Raw genomic sequence first — 18772 nt, forward strand, 5'->3', positions numbered from 1 at the left:
TTTGAATTTTGGGTGAACTATCCCTTTAACATTGATAAAGCAGCAGGTATAGAGTGCCTACTCTTTGTCTAGACATTAAAAAAATTGAACAGGTGCATTTTGTTTAAAAAAAATGAAAAGAAAAGGAAAAAGAAACATGTTTGTGATGTTTGGTTTTTCCTCTGGTGTCAGTGAAACAGTTAAAGGAGGAAACTTCACTTGTGCATTTTTTGTTCTGCAGCTTTTTGTATCGCGAGAGCAGAGGAAGAAGAAAGAGAACTAAAGTTTGGAGAGAGAGACAGAGAGAGAGAGGGAGAGATCGGATCGGAGCTGGGACTCGGACAGAGAGAGAGTTTGGTTCTTGTCATCGTGAGGAAGAGGAATGCAGCAGCTCCTCTGATCTGAGCGCAGCGCAGCGGCACAGCTGGATGCAGCACAGTCCAACTGTTACCATGCGCATTTCTTTATTTACAGCAGCAGCAGCAGCAGCTCAGCGAAGCCTCCACTGACTCAGACTGACTCCACTTCTTCTCCTCTTTCTCCTTCTTCTGCTCCTGCAACTTCTCCAACCTCTCCTCCTCTCCTCTCCTCTCCTCTCCTCTCCTCTCCAGTCCCGCTGCGTCGCGGAGGAGACAAGGTAACGCAGCCGCTCCAACCTGCGCACTTTTTTTTTTGCACAGAAGTTTTTTTTTCTCTTATTTTTTCTTCTTAGCTCTTTTCCCTGTTAAAAGGGTTTTCTATGGAGTTTTTTTCCTCAGTGGATGTGAGGGTCTATAAGGACAGAGGATGTTGTTGTGATGCCATGTAAAGCCCTTTGAGACAAACTGGTGGTAAAAAACGGGCTATAGACCTACAAATAAAATTGCGTTGCCTTGCCTTAGCTCTTTGCGGCTGCGCTGAGTGAGTTGAGTTGAGTTGAGTTGAGTGTGTTGTATCATAAAGTTCCTGATCTCATCACTCAAGAGTTTTTTTTCTTTCTTTTTTTTTTTTTCTCAGCATCTCTGCGGCGGCGGCTCCTCCTCACGTTTCTCTGACGGAGGAAACCAACAGTGACGGTGACTTTATTTTACTTTAACTCATCCACCGAGCAGCAGCAGCGGTTGTTGTTGGACTAGAGAGACTGTAGAGAGAGAGCGGACATGCCGGACAGGAGGAGCAGCAGCAGCAGCGGAGGAGGAGTGCGGCTGCTGCAGCTGGCCGTGGCCGTGGCTCTGCTGCTGCTGGCGGCCGCCGTGGAGCTCAGAGCCGCGGCCGAAGCTCCAGAGAGCGGCGGAGGAGGAGGAGGAGGAGGAGGAGGAGGAGGGGACGGAGGAGAGCTGCTGGTCCGGCAGAGCGAGTCCTCCAGAGCCAGCAGAGCCAAGAGGAGAGGCGGCTCGGACGTCCTCAGAGGGTAAGGTCAACCAACATCAGCGCAGTGGTTTTAAGATACTTGCAGAAGTAACAATACTCAAGTGTTTTATGTCTAAATATTAGAACCTCCGCTGTAAGCACACTGAGGCCAGTTTGTCCTACAACACTGTAGAAAGAAATAATTTAGGCCAAATGCTGGAAATTTGAGGTCTGCTTTTTGAAAAATGTCAAATCCCTTGTGAAAACACTCCTTCAGTCATGAGAATGAACTGTTTTGGTGCTTGAAATAGGATATGAATACAGTAATATATAAGTGTAGAAAACAAGTCTAAAATGAAATTTTGTAAGATTGTTTTTTGAGCACAAATGTTGTCATTCTGCCGTTCTATTTTCACCAAATGTCTCAAATGTGAGATAAAAGAAGCTGAATATTGACTTCACATTACATATAAAGCTCATAGCTGCACGTGCAGACCTCAGGATGTTTAAATGACTTGATGAACCCCGGTACCTTTCTGATCATGTGGCCCCCCACCTAACGGCTGTGGCCCTAAACAACCGCATAGAGGGTTTATGCCAGCGGCCACCGGCCCTGAGTGGTGGACATGCAGTAACGGAGTAAATGTACTTGAGTAGGCTACACTGCAAAAAACTCAAAATCTTTCCAAGAATATTTGTCTTATTTCTTGTCAAAATGTCTCATTTCTAGTCAAAACTAATCTCTTTCCACTTATAATAAGACTCATCACCTAAAAATGAACTTGTTTTTAGATCATTTTCACTTGTTTCAAACTCATTTTCACTTGAAATAAGTAGAAAAATCTGCCAGTGAAAGTAAGTTTTTTGTGTTTGTAATAAGGAAGAAAAACTTGCTCCACTATCACATTTTTCTACTTATTTCAAATGAAAATAGACTTGAAAGAAGTAAAAAGTGTCTAAAAACAAGCTATGTATGTATCCTCAGAGGGTTAGGTCAACCAACATCAGTGCAGTGGTGGACATGCAGTAACGGAGTAAATGTACTTGAGTAGCCTACACTGCAAAAACTCAAAATCTTTGTCTTATGTCCTTCCTATGTGTAAAACAAATTGCTTCTCTAAATCATTCGTCCCCTCTGCACTCAGACTTTCAGATTCTTCATGGGGTTTTATTCTTTTTCTATATTTCTTAATTCTTAAAGCAATGTGTTTTGTAAATTATTTCTACTTATACAGTAGCTTTTATACTTATTATCCATTCTACACTGCAAAAACTCAAAATCTTTCCAAGAATATTTGTCTTATTTCTTGTCAAAATGTCTAATTTCTAGTCAAAACTAATCTCTTTCCACTTAAAATAAGACTCATCACCTAAAAATGAACTTGTTTTTAGGTCATTTTCACTTGCTGAGATCGACATAACAGCTGTCATAACCATCAATGAATATTTACGACAGCTGTGGTTAAGTGTCATTCGGTAAGTTATGTCACTTTTGATGCAAAGTTGACATTGTTGGAGATGTTTTTGTTCTGACAACTTGACATAAAGACAATTTAAACTGTCATAGCAGACCTGATGGACAAACTTTAACAATTATGTCAAGTTGTCATAACAAGGACATTATGTCATGGTTATGACAGTGTTATGTCAATCTTATCAATACCTATTCAAGTAAAGTGTTACCGAGTAAATGGACTTGAGTACTGTACTTGAGTACATCTCCAGAGGATTTGTACTTTACTTGAGTATTAGATTACTTTGGTACTTATTACTCTTACTTGAACATTTCCAAGACAGATATTTTTACTTTTACTGGAGTTAATTTGTAGGAAGGCTGAAAAGTACTGGTTACTTTCAGGTCTTTTTCTAAAATCCTATTGGACACAAGCTGTGTTTGTCAAAGAAGGAAACCATAATACTTAAGTACCTTTAGAAGCAAGTACTTTTTTCTCTTACTGGAGTAACATGTGGACTGAGCTACTTTTAATTTTGACCAGTAGTATTTGTACTTTTACTCAAGTACTGGGGTGGAGTACTCTGTCCATCTCTGGTCAACATCATCATCATCAACCTCCTCATCCTCACTGTTAGCTCCTCTTTCTCTTTGTTTCTTTACTTTTCTTTTCTTCTCCTTTAAAGGGATAGTTGCAACATTTTGGCAAACTGGTCCATTGCCATAATCCCTATAGTCATAGCAGTAGGTTTGTTACCTTTAATTGTTGGTGCAAGCTACTTTTAGAACGGCGGAGCAGAGCCGTGAGCTGCTCAGAGCTACGCTACGGAGGCTCATTATGGGATTTCTTGGTTTCCCTCATCATCAAACTCATCAAATACACAATCCAACAACTCCACAACGCTCTGGTGGACAAGTTGTGACCTGCACATTCACCACGCTATGAGATAATAACACAACGTTACCACACAGAGTTGTTTTAGAGGGAAATTCATGCAAAACCGCTGATGCACGTTGCCTTCAGGGACAGTTTTTCATCAAGCAGTCTCTGCATTTCCCTCTACAACAACTCTGTGTGGTAACGTTGTGTTATTATCTCATAGCGTGGTGAATGTGCAGCTCACAACTTGTCCACCAGAGCGTTGTGGAGTTGTTGGATTGTGTATTTGATGAGTTTGAAACCAAGAAATCCCATAATGAGCCTCCGTAGCGTAGCTCTGAGCAGCTCACGGCTCTGCTCCGCCGTTCTAAAAATAACTTGCACCGACAATTAAAGGTAACAAACCTACTGCTATGACTATAGGGATTATGGCAATGGGCCAGTTTGACTAAATGTTGAACTATCCCTTTAACTGAGCAGAGAGACGTCTCTCTGCTCAGTGTTTTATTGTGTTGTTGTGGAGCAGGTGTCTAGTTGTTCATCTCACCTTTGACCTGTGGCTCCTCCATGATGATGACGACTGAAGGTCGCGTGCATGTGTGTGTGCGTGTTTGTGTGTGTGTGTGTGTGTGTGTGTGTGTGTGTGTGTGTGTGTGTGTGTGTGTGTGTGTGTGTTTTAATAAGGCAGAGCTGTGAGTGACAGTGTCTATGATGGGAAGTTTGGAGCAAAGTTTAGTAATTAAATACTGGCAAGAAGATCACATTCCTGCTGACTGCAATAATAAATTACATCCAAACAAAGGAGGCCATTGGTCGTGTGTGGCTGTGGCAGAGAGAGGGAGAGAGGGAGGGAGAGAAGGAGAGAAGGAGGGAGGGAGAGAGGGAGGGAGGGAGAGACTGGGACACAGAGAGAGAGAGAGAGAGAGACTAACAGCCTAATCCTCTCTCTGGCCAAAAACACCACACCCCAGTTGTGGATAAATCACATCTGCAGCTGTACACAGTGGGTCACTGCTGGAGAGGCTGTGTGTGTGTGTGTGTGTGTGTGTGTGTGTGTGTGTGTGTGTGTGTGTGTGTGTGTGTGTGTGTGTGTGTGTGTGTGTGTGTGTGTGTGTGTGTGTGAATGAGAGAGAGTGCAGGGAAAGAGAGTCAGACAGACAGAGGAAAAGAAAAGAAAAGAAGAGAAGAGGAGAGGAGAGGAGAGGAGAGGAGAGGAGAGGAGAGGAGGACTGTGTGTGTCCATGATGACAGTGAACAGCTGATGGAGGTTCGGTCTCCACAGGTGTTTGTGTTTGACGTGTTCTACGTTAATGTAGCAGAACATGAGGGTTCAGAGGCAGGAAGTGTTCAGCTGCTGCACACTGAGTCTCTCTGACTCACCTCCACGACACGACACGGCACGACACGCTTCATTATCGTAGGGCACCGTGTCCAGAGGCTGAGCCCTGATTGGTTCATATAGAGGCCCACTGTCCACTGGAGGGGACGGCATAGGAGACACTGTAGGACACTCTGTAGGACACTCTGTAGGAGACACTGTAGGACTCTCTCTGTAGTAGGAGACACTGTAGGACTCTCTCTGTAGTAGGAGACACTGTAGGACACTCTGTAGGACTCTCTCTGTAGTAGGAGACACTGTAGGACACTCTGTAGGACTCTCTCTGTAGTAGGAGACACTGTAGGACACTCTGTAGGACACTCTCTGTAGTAGGAGACACTGTAGGACTCTCTCTGTAGTAGGAGACACTGTAGGACTCTCTCTGTAGTAGGAGACACTGTAGGACTCTCTCTGTAGTAGGAGACACTGTAGGACTCTCTGTAGGACTCTCTCTGTAGTAGGAGACACTGTAGGACACTCTGTAGGACTCTCTCTGTAGTAGGAGACACTGTAGGACACTCTGTAGGACACTCTCTGTAGTAGGAGACACTGTAGGACACTCTGTAGGAGACACTGTAGGACACTCTGTAGGACTCTCTCTGTAGTAGGAGACACTGTAGGACACTCTGTAGGACTCTCTCTGTAGTAGGAGTCACTGTAGGACACTCTGTAGGACACTCTGTAGGACTCTCTCTGTAGTAGGAGACACTGTAGGACACTCTGTAGGACACTCTGTAGGACTCTCTCTGTAGTAGGAGACACTGTAGGACACTCTGTAGGACACTCTGTAGGACTCTCTCTGTAGTAGGAGACACTGTAGGACACTCTGTAGGAGACACTGTAGGACTCTCTCTGTAGTAGGAGACACTGTAGGACACTCTGTAGGACACTCTGTAGGACTCTCTCTGTAGTAGGAGACACTGTAGGACACTCTGTAGGACACTCTGTAGGACTCTCTCTGTAGTAGGAGACACTGTAGGACACTCTATTAACTATCTAGTCTTCAGTGGCTTCCCGGGAGGCTTCTTTAAACGTTGAACTCTGCGAGTGAACAATGGACCAAGGCAAGGTCCACTGCCACACAGAAAACGTACCCACACCCAGGTTTCACCACCAAAAATAAGAAAGGCAAAATAACAACATAACATCTTGAATAGGAGACTATTACATAACACAACAGCTACAGACTTTTACTTCACCTCATGGTTGTTCAGATCCCGGACGAGCCCCCAATTTTTACATTAATTTAGCAGAACATGTGGGTTCAGAGGCAGGAAGTGTTCAGCGGCTGCACACTGAGACACTGTAGGACACTCTGTAGGACTCTCTCTGTAGTAGGACACTCTGTAGGACTCTCTCTGTAGTAGGAGACACTGTAGGACACTCTGTAGGACATTCTGTAGGACTCTCTCTGTAGTAGGAGACACTGTAGGACACTCTGTAGGAGACACTGTAGGACTCTCTCTATAGTAGGAGACACTGTAGGACACTCTGTAGGACTCTCTCTGTAGTAGGAGACACTGTAGGACTCTCTGTAGGACTCTCTCTGTAGTAGGAGATACTGTAGGACACTCTGTAGGACACTCTCTGTAGTAGGAGACACTGTAGGACACTCTGTAGGACTCTCTCTGTAGTAGGAGATACTGTAGGACACTCTGTAGGACACTCTGTAGGACTCTCTCTGTAGGAGGAGAAGTGAAGTCACTTCCTCGTTCAACAAACTGCAATCCCCTCTTCTTCCTCTGGGGGCTGGTGTCAGAAAGCAGCATTCTCCATAGACCCCCATGTTAAAATCACTGACTTTACATCCTCAATGAACATGTTAAAAGCCTGGTGTCAGAACGTTTTCTGGTCTCAATCGATAGTTTCTAACCCCGCACACACTCTGAGGGGGGGACTTTTTTTTTTAAAACTCTACCATTTTACTATTATTAGGTTTAAAATTCTGGCCAATTAGGGCGCGGAAACGTTGAGTGACAGGTCCGAGCAGCTCCGTGGACAGCTGCTTCGAGGCCAGTGGGCGGGTTCTCGGCCGGTAAATCCAACATGGCACTGTTCAGGCCGCCATGTTGGAGTCACAAAAACGACTCCCCAAAACCAATGGGGGACGTCACGGACGCTACGTCCATTCTTTTTACAGTCTATGGGTGTTGTCCACTGTCGGTCCCAGATCAATGTCACTGGTCAATAGATAACTGCATAGGCAAAATATCCTACTGTAACAGCTGATCATTGTTTGGATACTTGTGGGAGTAGCTTCAAATCCTCCTCCTGCTGAAGTGTCCTTGAGCAATGCACCTCATTCCTGCTGCCTCTGCTCTGACTGTGCAGAGATGTGGCTCATCACTGAGCTTCCATCATGGAGCCACACAGACGAACCTGTGACTGAATCTTGAATTAACTTTATTGTCTCCATCCTGCACGGTGCTGAGTCATCTGAATTGTGAACACGGAGAACTGATGCACTGATTCATTCATCTTCCACAGACCGAATGTGTGCGGCACGAGGAACAACGCCTACTGCTGCCCGGGCTGGAAGACTCTGACCGGAGGGAACCAGTGCATCGTCCGTGAGTATCGCCTCTGTAACACCAGTCATCAGCATCACGAGCTGCAGGTTTCAGAGTCCAGAGGATCAGTTAAATTATTGATTAGCAAATACTATATCTTGATAATCGTTTAAATCCATTTTCAAAGCCAAGTGCCAAACATCTGATGAGGTCAGCTTCACAACATGCCTCATGTTGTAGTCAACTACATGTCTCTGGGTTTGGACTCAGAGTAAACTGAAGGATTAGGGTTAGATAAGGTTGGATTTATTGGTTCAACATTCAATTGACAGATCAATCAATCAATCAATCAATCAATCAATCAAGTTTTCTACTGTGTTAGGAGAAAAATCCAACAGGAGTTCGATTCCTACAGATCGAAATTTGAATTTAACTTCGGGTTTTTGGTTGTTGTCCTGTATTTGAACTCAGCTTTATTGCACTTGTTCAGTGAATCTGTTTGATGAAACCAGACAGAGTGAATATGTCGGGGGTTTGTTGACACTGACAGTCTGAACAGGTGTAATAAACCGTTACCACTGATGCTAAATAACAATTTCAATAATTATTAGACTGATTTGATAGTAATACTCCCTAAAAACCCAAGTTTACATGCAAAAAAAGACATGTTATCCAAAGCAAAATATTGAGAAACTAGATGAAAATGAATAAAGGACTAAAGCTGTATTTTATTAAAGAATCCAGTGATTTTGGCTAACTTCCTGTCAGCCGATGCAGTCCCCGCCCTCGTCCCTACGTCACCACATTCACGCGCATCCCTTGGCTGCACACACAGAGAGGACCGCCCCTTTATGCCGTTCTCTCTCCTCATTGGATAAAGGTTGTAGGATACAAGGAAAGTTTTCTCCTCGGCTTACAGCAGAGCAGAGTGACTGACAGACCAAACACTCTATAGAAGTGATTGCCGTCGGAAGATACAACTATTTAAGACTTATATTACAGTAACACAAACATTCTGCTTACTTCTGCTTTAATGAGACTCAGGTTTGAATCGTCACTGAGGTGTTTGAAGGTGTAGGATCACAGATTTCTTAGTGTGGTAGAAGGTGATGAGCTGGTGACATGATCATTTTGATGCATTTCTTCTTGTATTGAGTCAGTGGTCTTTGCTCTCGTCCCCCTGTAGACAGGAAGCTCTGAGCGGCTGCAGAGCTGTGTGTAGAGTCGTGTGTAGGGTTGTGTGTAGAGTCGTGTGTAGAGTCGTGTGTAGAGCTGTGTGTAGAGTCGTGTGTAGGGTTGTGTGTAGAGTCGTGTGTAGAGTCGTGTGTAGAGCTGTGTGTAGAGTCGTGTGTAGAGTTGTGTGTAGAGTCGTGTGTAGGGTTGTGTGTAGAGTTGTGTGACTGCAGTCTGGCTGCTGGGCTGGCATCCTGCCTGTCGCTCCTCTAATGACATAGCTGAGCAGTGGGGTTCGGGGAGTCGGGGTCAGGGGCTGCATCTACCTGATGGGACCGAGCCAACAACCGTCTGTGGGAAAGAGAACAAGTCGACGAAAACAGCTCCAACTCAAAACACCGACTGAACTGCATTTATGGCAACAAAAACTTTTAAAGAAGAAAATAGCTCGGAGCCGTTGCCAAGTGGGCCTCTATATAACTTAACCATGATGATAGTTACAAGGAAGATTTGGCAATATTTGGGACTGTGGTCTGTTTGAGTTTTGAAATATTACAGATGAGAGGTCAGTGTGAGGTTTAGATCACGGCCTAAATTACACCAAATGAAATTCTAACCTGAAATTCAAACCGTGCAGTTGACAGGCTGACAGGCAGCAGACACACAACATGAAGTTTCTCTCACGCACAAGTAGGGTTGCAAAATCCGGGAATTTTCAAAGTTGGAAACTTTCCATGGGAATTAACGGGAATATATGGGATTAAACGGGAATAAATCTGAAATCTACAAAATTGAATGTTGGCCCTTAACAGGGAACGTATGGCAAACAAACACTGCATGTCTCCAAAAGGGAAAGAAAAAAACAAAAAAACAATCACAGACTTCATGATTGATTACCATGGCAACGAACGAAGCTTCGATTTTTTGGGGTCAGCCCTAGTTGAAATGTCATGTTTTTAATTGTATTATTTTGCATGGATCTCTTCTTATGACAAAACAAAATATTTAAATTTATGTTTGGATATGATACAGTTTGTTTAAATTACCCCCAATTTCCAGTTAATTCCCATAAATTCCCATAATTCCCATGGAAAGTTTCCAATTTTGAATATTTCCGAAATTCCCCAGCTTTAACTTTCCATGGAAAGTTTCTGGAAATTTACCGGAAATTTACTGGAAATTTTCCACCCCTTTGCAACCCTACGCACAAGTCGCTTCCATCCCCGAGCCGTGAACTGAGCTCAGACTTGTGTATTTCATCTCACACCTGACTGACTGACGGGAGCTTTGTTCTGTTGTTTTTCTGACCGAGTGTCTCGTCTGTGTCTGGTTCCTCTCTGCAGCGATCTGCCGGAGCACATGTGGAGACGGGTTCTGCTCCAGACCAAACATGTGCACCTGTCCCAACGGCCAGATCGCCTCGTCCTGTGGATCCAAGTCAGGTCGCTCAGCACACCATCACACCATCACACACTGTACACTTCTTGATGGGTTTGTAGAGATTAAAAGAAGAATAGTTCACCCAAATTTCAAATTTCACTCATTATCTCCTCCCCCTCATGTGGACTAAGGGCTGGGAGAAGTTTCAGAGTCCTCCGTGGCTTCTCTGAGTTACAGGGGGTCTCGGCGTAGCAGTGCATGTCCATATGACGGTTGCAAATGGATACCAACTATCTTCATAACAAAAAGACACACCAAAAAACATCCAAATACCTCCATGCTGCAAACAAGCTTGAAAGATAGACTTAAGTAATTTTTTTCGGGACAATTTCTCATGTCGGGGCTTCAATACAAGACGGACATTACATACGAGCAGCATGGAGGTATTTGGATATTTTTTGGTGTGTCTTTTTGGACGAAGAAAGTTGGTATCCATTGACAACCATATGGACAAATACTGCTGCACGGAGCCCCGCTGTAACTCAGAGAAGCCACGGAGGACTCTGAAACTTCTCCCAGCCCTTAGTCCACATGAGGGGGAGGAGATAATGAGTCAAATTTGAATTTTGGGTGAACTATCTCTTTAAAGTGCACGTAGACTGGGGGGAGTACTTGTATGCAGCCAATAGATGAACACATCAATGCTATGATTTATATATAAAAAGGAGTGTATGTAGAAAGCGGTGCGTGACCCAGACCACACCCGTCTGCATTTCTGTTAATGAAGCAGCTGCAAGACAAACCTTTCACCTTTCACTGAAAATATGCAGCCTTGTCAGATCTTTTCCTCTGTAGGACAGAAATTAAAGAGATTGGTTGGTGCCAATTGAATCGTTTTCATTATGTTTTCTTCTCCTCATCACGAGTAATGAGCACTAACTAGCTCGGTACCAAAAAATAAGATACTAAGCCAAAGAATCTCCTGCAAACATCCCCTGAAACGGCCTTAAGATTGCAACAATTGATATATGTTGCAATCACGTTCTGGCAAATAGCGGCCAGTCTCGTGGGCTGTTGTGTGTGTGTGTGTTTGGTGTGTGTGTTCTTTGGAAGACGTCCATAGTCAACATCTCCTCCATGTTGCTCAGCTCACAGCGCTGCAGCTCAGTGCGCTCATCTGTTTGCTAAGCATACACTTCTAGGAAATGACATCTGAGCGTGACTTTCAAGAAACATGTTTCAGAGTGCGTTTTGTTGATGTTGTAAATCTAATCTGCAGTTTATCAACTCTGAGTTTAACTCCAGCGTTGTTGTGTGTGTCTGTGTGTGTCTGTGTGTCTGTGTTGTTGTGTTGTGTTGTTGTGCCCACAGTCCAGCACTGTAACATTCGCTGTATGAACGGGGGAACTTGTGCTGAGGATCACTGCCAGTGTCAGAAAGGCTACGTCGGAAACCACTGTGGTCAACGTAAGAAAAACACACACTAACTTCAGCAACACACTTCAACTTCACCAACACACTTCAACTTCACCAACACACTTCAACTTCACCAACACACTTCAACTTCACCAACACACTTCAACTTCAGCAACACACTTCAACTTCAACTTCACCAACACACTTCAACTTCACCAACACACTTCAACTTCAGCAACACACTTCAACTTCACCAACACACTTCAACTTCAACTTCACCAACACACTTCAGCTTCAACTTCACCAACACACTTCAACTTCAGCTTCACCAACACACTTCAACTTCAGCAACACACTTCAACTTCACCAACACACTTCAACTTCAACTTCACCAACACACTTCAGCTTCAACTTCACCAACACACTTCAACTTCAACTTCACCAACACACTTCAACTTCAACTTCACCAACACACTTCAACTTCAGCTTCACCAACACACTTCAACTTCAACTTCACCAACACACTTCAACTTCAACTTCACCAACACACTTCAACTTCAACTTCACCAACACACTTCAACTTCAGCTTCACCAACACACTTCAACTTCAACTTCACCAACACACTTCAACTTCACCAACACACTTCAACTTCAGCTTCACCAACACACTTCAACTTCAACTTCACCAACACACTTCAACTTCAGCTTCACCAACACACTTCAACTTCAGCTTCACCAACACACTTCAGCTTCAACTTCACCAACACACTTCAGCTTCAGCAACACACTTCAGCTTCAGCAACACACTTCAGCTTCAGCAACACACTTCAGCTTCACCAACACACTTCAACTTCACCAACACACTTCAACTTCACCAACACACTTCAGCTTATATTTAAGTTCAGATACAGATCTATAAAATCCAGAAACCAAAGTTCAGTCAAAAAGAGTTAAATCTAGGGTTATTGCTAAATGTAGCCTAAATCTAAGTGCTAATTGCTAAATGTAAATCTAAGTGCTAATTGCTAAATGTAAATCTAAGTGCTAATTGCTAAATGTAAATCTAAGTGCTAATTGCTAAATGTTAGCACCAACCACAGTAAACTAGTGAACAGAAACAGAAACATTAGATGAGACAATAGATTAGCGAGTTCCCATGTTTGTGTTAGCATTTAGCAGACATGACTGTGGACTCTTAGTGTTGTTGCAGCTAAACATGTTCTCAAATCTCTATTTCCTTACATGTTAAAGACTAATTAAACATTAAATGTGCTAAACAGAAATCTGCTAGCATTTCAACTTTGTGCATGTTTCTAAGCTAGCGTTAGCATTTAGCAGTTGAGTCGTGTCTAAACCCGTCGATTAGTTAGTTCATGTGAAAAATCTAAGATGTGTTCAAGTTAAAGGGATAGTTCACCCAAAATTGAAATGTCACTCATTATCTCCTCCCCCTCATGTGGACTAAGGGCTGGGAGAAGTTTCAGAGTCCTCCGTGTCTTCTCTGAGTTACAGGGGGTCTCGGCGTGGCAGTGCATGTCCATATAACGGTTGCTAATGGATACCAACTGTCTTCGTAACAAAAAGACACACCAAAAAACATCCAAATACCTCCATGCTGCTCGTATGTAATGTCCGTCTTGTATTGAAGCCCCGACATGAGAAATTATATTTCAAGCTTGTTTTGTAGCGGAAACTTCTCGAAGCTCCTCTTCCCAGTTTTTCAAATTTGGACGAACTGGGAAGAGGAGCTTCCACTACAAACAAGCTTGAAATATAGACTTATTTAATTTTTTTCAGGACAATTTTGCATTTTCGGGCTTCAATACAAGAGGGACATTACATACGAGCAACATGGAGGTATTTGGATGTTTTTTGGTGTGTCTTTTTGTTACGAAGACAGTTGGTTGGTATCCATTTGCAACCGTTATATGGACATGCACTGCTATGCCAGCTATGCCGAAATTTCAATTTTGGGTGAACTATCCCTTTAAAAATGTTCATCAAACGTTTTTAAACGTCAGTCCCAGACCAACATCCTGGTGCAGCTACTGTTCCCATAGCAGCTGCTGTTGGTTTGACCTCCACACACACACACACACACACACACACACACACACACACACACACACACACATACACAGGCTCAGATAAACCTCAGCTTCTTGTCCATTGACCGCTGGTTTCTCGCTCCATTTGACGTCTTTTTCCTGACGTTCCCACATCTCGGTCATTAATCCACTGACTCTAATGTTTCATAATCAACAGAAATGACGGAAAAACGACACAGTTCAGGCCCAGTTTGTTTTAAGAAAAAGAAAAAGAAAAAGAAGAAAGGCCAGCAGCACTCGTGTCCTTCTCATAGTTTTTTTTTATTGCAAACTGCGTCGGCACTAAAAAAAAAAAAGTTTTTTATTAACAGAATCTCTTCCAGGATGTTTATGGTGCATAGCAACAAGCATCTACAGTCTGTTACAATGAGATAGATCGTATTTAACAGAGAGAACGTACTGTACATAATCTTACAAATACACCACAAGGATGATTTCTAAACATCAGAAGAGATAATAAGAAAAGAAAAAATGATAATAATAAAAAATAAAATATAAAAAATCTAAACAAAATAAAAATATCACATGAACCTTTCCCATCCCGCCCCCCACCCTCTTCCCTTGTATGGTTCTCAATTTCCTTTCATTTACATACTTACACCGTCCATAATCTATACATAAACCCTTCTGTATACAATCATATATATATGGATCAGTGCACTATTCACAATAAACACATCAATGAGCAAATTTATACAGGAAGGATCACAGAGGGCTCATTTGAAGCTGATCCAGGAAGAGTCGCACCATCGTTATCAGCGAAGTCCAGTGAAGGCAGAATGTCTATGAAGGGGCCCCAGATGTTTTCAAAGGCTGCATGCTTCCCTCTCACATTATATAATATCTTTTCAGGCGTGCAGTAAGACACAAGCTCATTGATCCAGTGTCTAGTTGATGGAGAATTTTCAGATTTCCAGTGAACCAGGATACATTTTTAATAGAAAACTTTTTTAGAAAAACATTATAGAAAATGTTTGTTTTAAACCAGGAATGTCCTCTCTAGTTTCCTCTGAAGTCGTGGCAGTGGTGTCATTCATCACACATCCCATCATTGCTGTTTGTTTCTCTGTCTCCTCCAGCGGTTTGTGAAAATGGCTGCCTGAACGGAGGAAGGTGCGTGGCTCCCAACAGATGTGTGTGCACCTACGGCTTCACCGGCGCCCAGTGTGAGCGAGGTAACTAAACTAACCATCTGCACATCTTCACACCACCACACTGTCTCTCTCTCTCTCTCTCTGCTGCTCAATGTTGTTTCCAAACCACACGTGCAGCTTCGGTGAAAACGTGACTGGATGTTGAATTTGAATGGTGGTTGTTTTTTGTGACTGCATGAAGACAATTCCTGCTTAGTCATGCCACCGGCTCCAGGAATGTGGTTTGTTGTGGAACATTTGCATGTGAAGCCCGAGAGCTCAGAAATGACCATTATTTTCCACATCTGCTCTCCAACGACGCTCTGGGGAATGTAATGTCTTTCTAAATGTGTGCTGTTTGTTAACCGAAGACCTCCCAACCTCCTGTGGCTGCTCTCTGGCACATGTGAGCACAGACTCAAGAATATACAAGCACACGCAAACTGTGGGTGCTTGCACTGTATTTGTATTTGTGACTGAAGTGTGTGCGTGTGCGTTTGCGGGGATGTGTATGTGCCGAGGCGGCCGTGACCTGCAGAGGTCAATGTGTGACCTTGTTAAGCTAATATTTAGATTGGCTGCAGAGCTGCTAATTAGCATCGTCCCCTGTAACGAGGTCATGCACTGCAAAAACTCAACATCTTTCCAAGAATATTTGTCTTATTTCTTGTCAAAATGTCTCATTTCTAGTCAAAACTAATCTCTCTCCACTTAAAATAAGACTCATCACCTAAAAATTAACTTGTTTTTAGATCATTTTCACTTGTTTCAAACTAATTTTCACTTGAAATAAGTAGAAAAATCTGCCAGTCAAAGCAAGTTTTTTGTGTTTGTAATAAGAAAGAAAAACTTGCTCCACTATCAGATTTTTCTACTTATTTCAAGTGAAAATCTGCTTGAAAGAAGTAAAAAGTGTCTAAAAACAAGCTGCTTTTAATATGATGAGTCTTATTTTAAGTAGAATGAGATTAGTTTTGACTAGAAATAAGACAAATATTCTTGGTAAAATGATGAGTTTTTGCAGTGTGATGGAGGAGCTGTTCGTCCTCTGGTTTCCAGAGATGGACAGAGTACTCGACCCCAGTACTTGAGTGAAAGTACGAATACTACTGGTCCAAATTTACTCCAAGTAAAAGTAGCTCAGTCGACATGTTACTCCAGTAAGAGTAAAAAAGTACTTGCTTTTAAAGGTACTTAAGTATCCAAAAGTACATGCTTTTAAATGTACTTTAAAGCAGAAGTAAGCGATCCGGTGGTTTTGGCTAATGCTGCGTTCCAGGCAGGCTTTTGAAATCGTAAATTACAGCTTCAAGTCACAACTTACGACTTTGTAGCGTTCCAGGCAACCCACTCGTGTTTCTCCGACCTGTTTTACCTGTGAAAGTCACTATAACGGCCACTCGTAACTTCTGACCCGTGAACTCGTACCAGATCGAACTGGTACCACTTCACAGGTCGGAAAAACACGAGTTACGGGTTGCCTTGAACGCACCATAACAGTCCTCGTCCCTACGTCACCACATTCAGGCGCATCCCTTGGCTGCACACACAGAGAGGACTGCCCCTTTATGCCGTTCTCTCTCCTCATTGGATAAAGGTTGTAGGATACAAGGAAAGTTTTCTCCTGGGCTCAGAGCAGAGCAGAGAGACTGACAGACCCGTGTTTCAGACCAAACACTCTATAGAAGTGATTGCTGTCGGAAGATACAACTATTTAAGACTTAGATTAACACAAAAATATCGCTTACTTCTGCTTTAAGTAACAGTAAGAGTCAGAGTAAATGTCTTATTTTTCACATCAATGAATGACTCTAATTGTTTCTAAATGAATGTAAGGAGCTTTTAACTCTTGTTAGTGAGAATGAACTCTTTGAAAGCAGCTGATGTGCTGCTTTTAGGGGTTAGGGTTTCCTTCTCTGACAAACACAGCTTGTGTCCAATTAGTTCAGTTAGTTTATTAGTTTAATAAGGGACAATGTGCAATTACATTAATCATTTAGAGGAAAAAAATGAGAAGATGGTTACATATACATTCACATTACATATTTAGCTCCCAGCTAATTTCCATCTGTAGTCCCTACACATAACATAAAAGTAAGAAAATACACAGAATACAAGCTATTATACAAGTAGGATTTTAGACAAAATACATTTACTCCATTACTCTCCACCACCTCTGGTTTCCCTCCGTGTCTCTGACCGACAGGACGGTCTCTGCTGCTGCTGCTGCTGCTGCTGCTCCACCGGCCTTATCGGCTGCATGTTGTGACTCTGGTTTCCAGTCTTTCCTGTGGAGGCTTGGCTCAAGGCTGCTGAGACTGTTGTGGAATTCAAATTAAGCTTTTTATTTTTTGTTGAGTGCACACACACACACACACACACACACACACACACACACACACACACACACACACACACACACACACACACACACACACACACACACACACACACACACACACACACACACACACACACACACACACACACACACACCATCTTCTAGATGTTCATACTTTGTGGAGACAAAATGAATGTCTGCTGTTGTGTTGTGTCTTGTGTAATGTCCTCTGATGAAGGAACGATGTGTGGACACACACACACACACACACACACGGTTGGACCTCATCTGCTGCTCCAAAAGTCATGAAGTGTCACACGTGAAGTGACAGAGGACAAAAAGGGATGTGGAGCACTCAAAACATCTATTAAAGCTGTGTTAAAAACCAACGTTTCGACCAATGATGGTCTTCGTCAGGGTATCAAACCTGGGCAAACCCTGACGAAGACCATCATTGGTCGAAAGGGACAACAAGGAGTTTCTCCAGCGGCAGAACGAAAAATTCCGCGACAATACAAAAGTCTCATATTAATGTGGATGAATCTCCGTTACCACTTGTTAATGGTCCATTTTAGATAAATCTATGGTTTTGTCTCTATGGTTATTTTGTTATTATTAGTGGTGGTGGAAATGCTGGGCGAGCCGACCAGCGTTTCTTTACTTTCGGTTTCGTGGCGAGTCATGAGAATAACGCCGCCGTATGAATCTCCGTTTATGGTGGGAACTACGACGGTATGTGATCGTCTTCCAACCTCTGACTTTAATTCTTGATGAATGAAAACATGAGTCTGTCTTGCACCGGTCAAAGAATTTCACGGTGCGGAGGCTCATAAATGTAGTGTGGAAACACTTCGCTTTAACAAAACTCCTCGTTGTCCCTTTACACACCAACGTTTTGACCAACAATGGTCTTCGTCAGGCTCATATTTGGGCAAACCCTGACAAAGACCATCACTGGTCGAAACGTTGGTTTTTAAAGGTGTACAGAAAAGAAAATTGAATTTGAGCCCACTTTGGGTCATAACATTAATGTGATAACTCATCTTTCAGACGTTGTAGGCCAAACTTTGTGCAAAATTCTATTTTTTAGTAAATCCGGGATGAAAGTGTGTATTTTTTTTTCCGCATTGGATAATGCAGGCGCACGGATTATACGTCAGCCTGTACACGATTCACCAGCCACTGATATTGGATCCGTCATCCGTCATTCAAACGTCTGAGACAACACACACACACGGAGCTCGGTCTCGCCCCAAGCTTTGAATATCCCGCCCGCTCGATAACGACCAATCAAATTCGTTTTCCTTACTCGGGTAAACTCGTGTTGCAGCTCGTGACAACTCGGCGCGACAAACAGGACAAACGGCCGTTTCTGTACACCTTTAACACGTTGGTTTTTAACACAGCTTTAATAAATGTTTTGAGTGCTCCACATCCCTTTGTCTCCTCTGTTCATTGTTCGTTTGTGAGCAGCTCATCGATACCGGTGTGCGCTCTCCAAACATGGAGACTGGTGACTGGCTGCTGCTTTATGGTGGATGGGAGTTTCTTGTCTGTTAGAGGACGTGTGTGTGTGTGTGTCTCATCTTCATTCATTCGTCTTTACACAGCAAACTAAACAGAAGTGTCAGGTTCCTCCTGGTGTTTCTGGTATTTTCCTTTAACCTGGGAGGGACAGCCTCTCTCTCTCTC

General features: G+C 43.1%; 1 protein-coding gene across 1 annotated transcript in view; it reads left to right on the top strand.

Annotated features, from left to right (window-relative positions):
- Positions 1-278: 278 nt before the first annotated feature.
- The window catches only part of LOC311008061 (fibrillin-1-like), a gene marked incomplete at its 3' end in the record, with an annotated part of 31920 nt that continues 13426 nt past the window's right edge, over positions 279-18772 (top strand). The window contains exons 1-6 of the mRNA XM_084001494.1: positions 279-616; positions 976-1369; positions 7507-7589; positions 10046-10144; positions 11454-11549; positions 14686-14781. Of these exons, the coding sequence (XP_083857620.1) occupies positions 1119-1369; positions 7507-7589; positions 10046-10144; positions 11454-11549; positions 14686-14781 (625 nt within the window). The 5' untranslated portion in view covers positions 279-616; positions 976-1118. The remainder of the gene's footprint in view (positions 617-975; positions 1370-7506; positions 7590-10045; positions 10145-11453; positions 11550-14685; positions 14782-18772) is intronic.

Source organism: Trachurus trachurus (genome assembly GCF_905171665.1).
Source record: "Trachurus trachurus genome assembly, chromosome: 3".
Classification (NCBI taxonomy): Eukaryota; Metazoa; Chordata; class Actinopteri; order Carangiformes; family Carangidae; genus Trachurus; species Trachurus trachurus.